Raw genomic sequence first — 9,274 nt, 5'->3', positions numbered from 1 at the left:
TCTCAAACATCTAATGCTTATTCTGTGTGGCTGTTAGGTTAAACAAGTTTGGCCAGCCCTGTCATATACAGAAGATTATCCTGGACGGTTTATTTGAGAAGAGACACGGGTATAGAGGAAAATGAAAGACGTTTGTAGAAAAGAAGCATACAGAAGGGTAATGTGGTGGCGGCGGGGGAGGCAAAAAGCAGCGTCCTTAGAAGTCACTGGGATTCCCGCTGTACACCTCCGCAGGCCCTCTAGCTCCGCTTTAGCTCTCTCTTCGCCACTGGCCAAATGGTGCGTGCCAGCGTCTCCAGGGGAAAGGGACAGGAAGGCCTATCGCTCCCCAAAACAGCGGCTACGGGGCCTGAACTGAGCGCCCGCCCATCAGAAGAAAGGCGAAGGGGAGGCGCGCTGGCTCGGACTCGCCCTCCCGCCCAGGCCTTCCTGCTTTTGCCGGCAACTCCGTGGCGCCTCCTTAAATCTCTGCCGTTAAAATGTGGGCGGGCGTTTCAAGTCAAAGAGCGCTCAAATGTTTTTCCTTTTCAAAAAAAGCTGATGAGGGCAAGGAGAGGAGAGGAGGGGGGGAGAGACGGAGAAAGAGAAGCAGCAGCAGAAGGAGGAACCGGCTTTCTCGGCTGCAGCCAGCAAAAATCCGGCAAGGGTTCTCGCGTCAGGCAGCTGCTCCAGAAAGCTCGCTGAACCGAGCTCGGCTGCAGCCGAGCAAAGAAGGGCGGTCCCGGCAGGCAGTTTGGAAACAACTGCCGCTGCCCTCTTGCCGCCTTCTGGCTGGGAAAGGACGGCGTCCGCCTGCTGTCAATGCGGCGCAGCGGCTCTGCGGAGGGGCGATCCGGAGTCAAGCAACGGCCGGCGAGCCGCTCCAGAAACAGCCGCTGCTGCAGCCACTAGGCGACCCGCGCTTCACAGGAAGCGGCGGTTCTTTGGGTGTGCCATGCCCGGGCTGGCCCCCGAGCTCAGTCAGGCGGTGGCGGTGAACTTGCCAAGGTGGGATCCGCCGCCCGCCCGTCGCCCTTGGCCAGGTACTCCTGCGCTCTCCCCCCCCCCCTCCGCGCCGCCCCCCAGTTCCCAGGGGAGTTTAGCAGCTGATCTGCTGCCGGCTACTGTTAACCCCTTCGCTGCCACATTTGGAGGAAAGGCAGCTCTGGGGAGGGGGGGCGCCGGTGTCTGACCTCCTCCCGTCAACATTACGGATTAGAACTGCTGCAGAAGAAAGCGTGTCTGGGATCTCGGAAAGAGCTGGAAAGACCGGTGGGTCCTTGCTTTCTCCTCCTCTTTCTCCTCCTCCTCCATCTCCGCCTCCACCTTGTTCTTCGCTTTCTCCGTTTTTAGTTACGCGTTTTTCAGGTTGTCTGTTGAGGCTTCTGGGGGCGCTGTAGACTAGACGCGGTGGGGGGGGGCGGGTACGTGTTCATTTATTTCGCCCTGGCCAAGGTCCTCGGGAGCCTGGTGTGCGTGTTAGAGGTGCAGAGATCTGCCTTTCAAGTGGAGCTCCAGCAGTATGAATCACGTGTGAACCGAGGGGCGGGCTTTTGGCAAGGAGTTTTTTTACGAGTATTTACTACAAGGTCTACTCCAGAAGATTAACATCCGCACTCCTTCTGTCAGTTTCCGATGCCATGCCCGGTTAAAATAATAATAATCCTAATAAAAACACCAGCTCGAGTCATCCGCTCGTTGCCGATCGTCACTCGCCCTAAGGAATGGCCGAATCTGGTGCGAATGAGTTGGCGTCCGCAGCTGCCAGAGGGGACCTAGTGCAAGTTACTAATTTGTTGGAAAGGATTGTAAACGTCAATGCGCGAAATGGATTTGGGAGGACTGCGCTGCAGGTTGGTATCCAGACAGAGAGAGGCACTCTTTCGCCGCTAGGTGAACTGCTTGGACGGGGGCGAGGACCGTTTTTAACCGGGGAGGAAAAAAATCAGCATTTTTTAAAAAGCTAGTTGGTTGCCATATTTTATAACTTCAGCGGCTCCAACTCCTTACAGTGACGTCCTTTAAGTAAAACTAGTCAGGAGTGCTTTTCAAGAAGGCGGTTCATTCCCAATAGCAACTTGTCTACACGTTAATTCGATTAAAAAAACAAAACCCTTTTGTGGGGGAGGGAAGCAAGTGGTGAAGGGGGAGCGAAAAGAAACCATCCCGGGCTGGGTCGTGTTTCAGAGCAGGTCGGTAAACACCTCATTCCCAGTCTTTGAAATCCCGCTTATCTCGCCCTCCCCCCGGTGTCTCAAAGCGGGGGTCCTCGCTGGCTGAGGAGTCCTTGGGGGGGTTGTTGCGTTACCCTTGGTGGCAAGCGACTCGCTCTGCAATAGGGACTTGGTCCCGAAGATGTACATTAAAAGTTAGGCGACCTGAATCTCCGACTAAAAAGATGAGAGTCTTTCCCATTCTTTTAATAAGGTGGCAGGATTGTTTAACAATAAGGATTTCCTCGCCGTAGGTATAACGTTGTGTACACTCATTTCCAGTGTTTAGATTTACAGGCGGCAGCTGGAGTCCTTCCAGCTCCTAAAATCCTGGACCCGCTGAAAGATGTTTTCTTTTGAGAACCTTGTATAACGGTGCTGAAAGTGTTACAATGCAAGAAAACAAAGCAACGCCAGAGATGTAGAATGTAGGTGAAAGCTAGTAACAGTTTAGCGGGCGAGCCAACGGGTCAAGGGTGCAATTGGACGATTTAATGTCGCTTTTTAAATGCAATGTTGTTTGTGAGAAACCGGGGGGGGGGTCGCTTTCCGAAATGTTATTAAAGCACACCAGGTTCTTAGAGGATGAAATCAGAGGGAGAGAGGTTTTTTTTTTAATTTAAAAAAGAGAGAGATCTCAAAAACAGGAACTATTACTTTAACCCTACATGGTGCCCCTCCTTCAGATCAATAATCTTCTTTCCCTCTCTATTACGGAGTTTAAGGCTGAGAGATCTTTTGTGTATGAAATGGGACATGGTGGTATGAGGCCCAGGGAGACTAGACATCACTGAAAAAGGAGGAAAGGTGTAACCAGATTTTGCACTCCAAAATGGGGCTTCAGTTCGAAATAGTATTAGTTGGGGGGTTGTTTTCTTCCCTGTGATACAATAAGGGGGTAACATTCCCTAGGCAGAGGGGCAGCACCCAGCTTTCTTGAGCACAGATATCTCTTTTTTAATGCCTACTTTTTATTGCAACCTCATCATATCCTGTTTAATGAGTCCCAGCACAATCACCCCAAACACACACACGCACTATACCTCACCTCTCAAAAAGCCAAAACAAATCAGAAGGGTGACTGCTTATTTTCAGTATGCATAATCCAAACAGATCTGGCGATGGATGATAGAAACTGAGAAAGTTTATAGTCAACACAGTCCCCAATATTGCTTACCCTTTATGCTACTAAAGAAAGTGAAAACACATCTTGGCTTCTGTCATTCAAATAGTACTTTGTTGTTCTTTTCTCTGAACTTTTCTTTCTTCCCTTGTTTTTTTCAATCAGATGCTCTAAATCAGACCTCCTGTTGAGTTCTGGTTGGCAATACGATGCTTACCCTCCTAGGCCATTTCTTTCCTTTCCTTCTATATTGAAACATATTCAGCATCCGTGACAGTATTTTAAATTCAACTGCTCTCATATTTGATATTATGTACATTCTTCTTCCTTTACTGCAAATATAGCCCCACCCTTAAATGCTTTTCCTTGCTCACCCAAAATTATAAAACCATGAGTTTCCACAGGGAATGTTGTGTGAGAGCTAGAATGCCTAAGAAAATGCCTATGTGTTGGTTCCATGACAATACAGATAGTTATCAGTTTTCAGAAGTATAGGCTTAACAGAGAGAGAGAGGGAGATGTACAGCAAAACAGCAGCTATCTTTCACTAACCTCATCCCAGTTGGTGCTATTTCACACATGCTGCTGCATATTCTAGCTCTTATACTCTCCTTCCCCCAGCCTCAAGGTTCCTGGTTTTTACAGCTCTGTCCTGTTTTGTTTACTGTAACTACTCTCCTTGTTTATGCAGCAGTGTTTTTCCCCTCCTTTCATTTCTTGAGACAACTGTATAAAGGAATATATATATTCAAGAAGGGTGGGTAGAACATGGCTGAAAATACTGAAAGCACATCATTCTTCAAAACTGGCTGTTCCAAAAAGTAGAGAGCTTGACTAAAACATAACCTTCAGTGTGTGATATTACAAAACAAGTGATTGCATCTTTTTAAAATCACAGAGATTAGTGGATTCAGAAAGGTGAGGGTCTCCAGAACTGGACAGTCCTTCCTCTGTGCTGCCAATATTATACGTGGGCTCAGCTACAACATTATAAAACTGATATAAAACTACTTTTGCCTTAACAGGACAGCAGAAGCAATGCCACTAAATCTTAATAGGCAAGCTTTTTAATGACATTTACTGAGTATTTACACTGAAAAAATAATGTTTAGGAATGCCAATAGCTTTTTAAAAAACTTCAAGCTGAACTTTAGCAAAATTCTCCCTCCCCCCCCCCCCCAAGCTGGAATGTGTGTTCATACAATTATGAAAACACCAGGCAAGATTAAAGATGGAGTCCTGTGCACAGGTTGCTTAGAAATAAAATTCAGGGGTACTTAATGATAGAGCAAAGTTTGAGTCCAGTGGCACCTTTTTAGACCAATGAAGTTTTATTCTGGGTATAAGCTTTCATGTGCATGCACACTTTTTATGCCTATTATGAGGTTATGCATATCTGGAAGTGTCTCATGCAGCAGGATTTTTTTCTGTGCAGAAAAAATTCTTAGGATTAGACTATAAAAATGTATGGGGAGACAGGGAAACACACCCAATATCCACAATAACAAAACAAGAGGCCTGGTGGCACCTTTATTTAAGACTAAGAGTCTTGGGTTTTAATGGAGCCTGCTAGGCTACTGCTCTGGGATGGGGAAAGTTGGGACAATAGTGGCATATCTGTCCATCTCAATTCAAATGCTACCTTTTTTAAGAACAGGCAATGTAGACGTAGTAGGGTTATATTTCCTTGCTAATACACAAATAACTGATAGCTGTTGCTGATTGTGTTACTTTCTACCCCTCTAATGGAACTGAGGCACACTTACTGGAGTTTTCTCACTTTGGTCAGACAGTCAAACAGAATCCCATTTTGTCTATCAAATTTTGTTGCTGTCTGTCTGACCTAATTGGTTAGTTTTCTCCTGAGAAAGGTCCTAGAGCCTTTTATCCATTTCTACACTTTATAATTGCATTGGAAGGATTAAGGGGGGGGAGTTGTACTGCTTAGAGATCTTCCACTTGTTAATAAAATACTACATGGATCAGCTTATTCCCATATGTATGACATAGTGTACTGCATTCCATTTACTTTCCGAGGAAGGAAATCCTGTTTAGGATCGGGGTATAAATCCCAGCTGCCAATAGGGAGAGAGAAGAAGAAACAAGGCGATTTCTAGGCAATGTTTACTCGGAGGTAAACCCCACAGTTCATTGGGACTGACTTCCAAGTAAATGACATAGGACTACAGCAGGCTTCTAAAGACAGCGCAAGGTCGCGCTGAAATCAGTGGATCTGGTTTCCAAGAGAACGTGGAGAGGACTGTTAATGCAGTGCTATCCATGGAGCCAGAAACCACAGCCAAGCCCCTTGAGCTGGAACCGGAGCCTACGGCGAGGTTATGCTAGCACGCCACGAGTGACAACAAAATGTTTGCTTCTAGTCTGCTAGTTTTCCTGCCTGAGCGGAGTGGGGCTCTGGCACTTCAACCTGTCCTTGTGAAAACCCCCACTGCCCAGCGCGTTCTTCCGCGCCCTTCCCCCGCGCCCCGTAAAGACAGCAGGTGGAGCTCCTCCTTCCTCCTTGCTTGGGAAAGAGGTTTGAAGTCGGCGTGTTATCCCGCTGGGGGGGAGGGGGGATGCGAGAAGGAGAGGAAGGTGCGCAGCATGCTCCTGCCTCGAAAGCGAGTCCCCCAGAGGCTCACGCCTAGGGCAGCGCGTCCACAGCTGAATTCAAACCGGCCAAGGACAGGCTAGATTAGTCCTCTGTTACCCGTTCAGGGCAGGCCCGGCTGTTCAGGCGAATGCAATACCGGTCAAGACGGCGAGCTTCCACCGGCCTGCTTGTTTTCAGTCCAAATCAACAGACGGTAATTTGCAAATCAGTGACTTGGAGGAAAGACGCGGCGGGTAACGTGTGTTTGTTTCTCTCTTCCTCCCCTCCCCTTAGGTTATGAAGCTGGGGAACCCGGAGATTGCTAGGCGGTTGCTTGAGAAAGGCGCCGACCCCAACCTGAAAGACAGCGCCGGCTTCGCCGTCCTGCACGACGCCGCCCGCGCCGGCTTCCTGGACACCCTGCAGACTTTGCTCGACTCCCAGGCGGATGTGAACGTGGAGGATAACGACGGCAACCTGCCGCTGCACTTGGCCGCCCAGGAGGGCCACCTGCCCGTCGTGGCCTTCCTGCTGGAGCACACGGCCAGCCGAGTGGAGCACTGCAACAAGAAGGGAGCCACCGCCTACGACCTGGCCAAGCTCTACAAGCGCCACGCCGTGGCTCGGCTGCTGGAGGGCCCCTGTGCCGGCAGCAGGCGGAAGGCGGGAGCCCCCAGCGGGGACTAGACCCGGAACCCGCCCGGGCCGGGGACTCGGACAGATCCGCTGTTCTGCAGAACACCCTGTGCCCCCCCCCCCCCCACTCTCTGTTTCTTCATTTTAATCAAACACACACAGTTGCAGCAGACAAGGGGTGGGTTGTGTTTGGTTTTTTTCAACGGACATTTCTTTTGGGGGGCGGGACTATGTAGAGGGGGGACCCAGCCGGATGGTCGCTTTTTTTCTTGTAATACTCCTCCCCTCTCCTTGTTCATCCCTCCCTGTTCTGAAAAACTGTGCCAGGACCTGTTGAGGGGGGCGTAAAATCATCTTTCCCCTCCCCTGAAAAATCAGCTTGCTTAACAATATAAAATGAAATATCACATGAAGGAGTGAAAAATGATGTGAAAGGGCTTTGTGCCCTAGGGTTGGGGAGCAGTTTTCCCTCTAAGCTGAGTCAGTGTGAGCTAGCTCACCGTTTTTTTAGCCTCCGGCTCACATTTTTGTCTCTGCTCAGGAAGGATGGCTCCAGAGCAAACTAATTTATGCGGCAGCCAAATCGCTCACTCACAACTTTAATGCCAGGAGCTCACAAAGTAGAATTTTTGCTCACAAGTCACCACAGCTTAGATGGAGCATTGGTGAGAAGAAGAAAAAAAATAGGGATGTGAAAAGATTTATTTGAATAGGTAGCTGGGTGGTGGCAATAACGAAAGCTTAGGGAAATAGATCCCAGTGATTTTTTGTTATGGGTGACATACTGAGCTACTTTTGTGAAGGAAATTCTGTAGAAATCATATATATATATATATATACACACACACACACACACATACAAGTTTAACTGATGAAGGTAGAAAAGGAGAGGCAAACGATTTGTTTTAATGCTGGCATTTCAGAATAGTTTCACAATTTAAGAAATACTTGCTTTTCACAGACTAGGTTATAAAGATCTATCTGTCCAATGTTCAGTTTCACAAACATGGGGAGATCCTGAATGTATGAAAAGCAATAGAGTGTGCCTTCCTCTTGCTTTTCACCAAACGATAGTAGTTGCACAAATACACCAGTTTGGAATAAAGATACAGAATGACTGGCAAGATTAGATTTACTGTCTTGAATGCCTTATGACCCCTCTCAGAACTGTCTTGTTAGCTAAAGTTGCCAGCACTGCAGTTTTCTCAAGAGATCTTCCGTTTGTTCCAGCTGAGTTACTCCAGAGTAAGAATTTCCTATTAAGTTTTGAGAAGTTCAGCTAACACTTGTTTTGCAGGATCGTAGTGCACTAGACTAATTAAGTGCTTCAATGTAGCTGTTCTAAATAAAAATATATATACCGAAGACGTATATTTTAAAAGCAAAAATGTGAATGAAAATTGGACTGCTTTGGTTCTTTTGTTTTTAGTTTTAAGCATGCAAATATACACCTATTGTTGTTTAATATTGCAACAGTTTTCTGATTTAAAACCTCTATAAGTTGCAAACCTGAGCGTATTTCCCCCCCTTACATATAATGTCTTTATGCGACAGTCACAGGGTTAGGATGTGTGGCCAATCCACACACTGAAGCATCACAAAAACTGAACCATGTGAATGTGGTACAATTTTGAATGGTTAAGATAGCCAAGAGCAGAGCGTTGAGCAGACAGCCTCCAATGCTCGGCTTAAAGCAAGGACTGGTGAGCTCAGCTGCAAGTAGAGATTCATCTACTCTCCTGATCCTTTCCTGGCCCCCCCCCCCTTCAAAAACAAGAGTTCTAAGAGTTCTGTATCTTTGTGCAGCGTTACAGTGCACATCTTTTCTGAACGGTGTAAGCTTCCCTTTCACTAAAACCGAGGTTTGAGAAGGTCAGTAAATAAAACAGCGAGTTCCACTGCTAATAAAAGCAGCGGCCTTTATTACAAGGCAGAATTTAACCCATACATCTCCTTTAAGTTAAACCAAAGCCCACATGATACAAAGCAAATTAAAAAACCAAGCCTTGACTCTACACTAGAAATAAATTTTCTTTGTTTTTTTGTTTGTCGTTTTTTCTTGAGCGTTTTAAATTGGGGAGGGGGGGACTGATCGATGCATGTATATCTAAAAATTTTGAAGAAGCCAGATTCTGTGCTAGGAACATCAATTGGCTGGCGGCTAGCAAGTGACAGGCTTGGGGGAATCAAAAAGAAACAAATGAGATCCAGAAAGCCAAATTATGGTATTTTCAGATTGTTCATCCAGAAGAACCTATGTGGTTTCAGAAATGACTATAGTTCCCTGGCCGGGAAGGCCAAAAAGAACAGGAACAGTCATATTTAGACAAATTAAAAAGCCGAGTCTCGGCAGTGTTTTCGACTATTAATAGGCAAGAATTATTTGGATTTTCACGAAAGTGCTCTTTCAAACAGGTGTCTGATGCAGGTCCAACAAAGCTCAGCGATGGATCAGGATCTGGCCATTGGACGTTTGCACGGAAAGCCGGCTCAACTGGCGATGCTGCGACTTATCAGTCAATAGCGTTGGCTTCCATCGAATTTATTTTCGGTCAGATCTTGATCAGGTGGCTTTGGAAGTAAAGTTCTACCGAAATCAACACCACTTTTCTTCTAAATGAAAACATTGGGCCATATATGTCAAATTCGCACGCACACGCGCGCACGCACACAAACCCCAGTAAGGTACGACAGACCCTCGGACACGACACGACTGAGCACTCGAGTGTG

At 47.0% G+C, this 9,274-nt stretch overlaps 1 protein-coding gene across 1 annotated transcript; it reads left to right on the top strand.

Moving 5' to 3' along the window:
* Nucleotides 1–1,581: 1,581 nt before the first annotated feature.
* Nucleotides 1,582–7,054, top strand: CDKN2C (cyclin-dependent kinase inhibitor 2C (p18, inhibits CDK4)). Its single transcript, XM_015418189.1, has 2 exons — nt 1,582–1,832; nt 6,203–7,054. The coding sequence occupies exons 1-2, from the start codon at nt 1,704–1,706 to the stop codon at nt 6,593–6,595; spliced, it is 522 nt and encodes a 173-aa protein (XP_015273675.1). The 5' UTR covers nt 1,582–1,703; the 3' UTR covers nt 6,596–7,054.
* Nucleotides 7,055–9,274: the final 2,220 nt, after the last annotated feature.

The sequence above is a fragment of the Gekko japonicus genome, unplaced genomic scaffold (genome assembly GCF_001447785.1).
Source record: "Gekko japonicus isolate JY-2015 unplaced genomic scaffold, Gekko_japonicus_V1.1 scaffold2329, whole genome shotgun sequence".
NCBI classification, from domain to species: domain Eukaryota; kingdom Metazoa; phylum Chordata; class Lepidosauria; order Squamata; family Gekkonidae; genus Gekko; species Gekko japonicus.
This window is presented reverse-complemented; position numbering and strand designations above follow the sequence as displayed.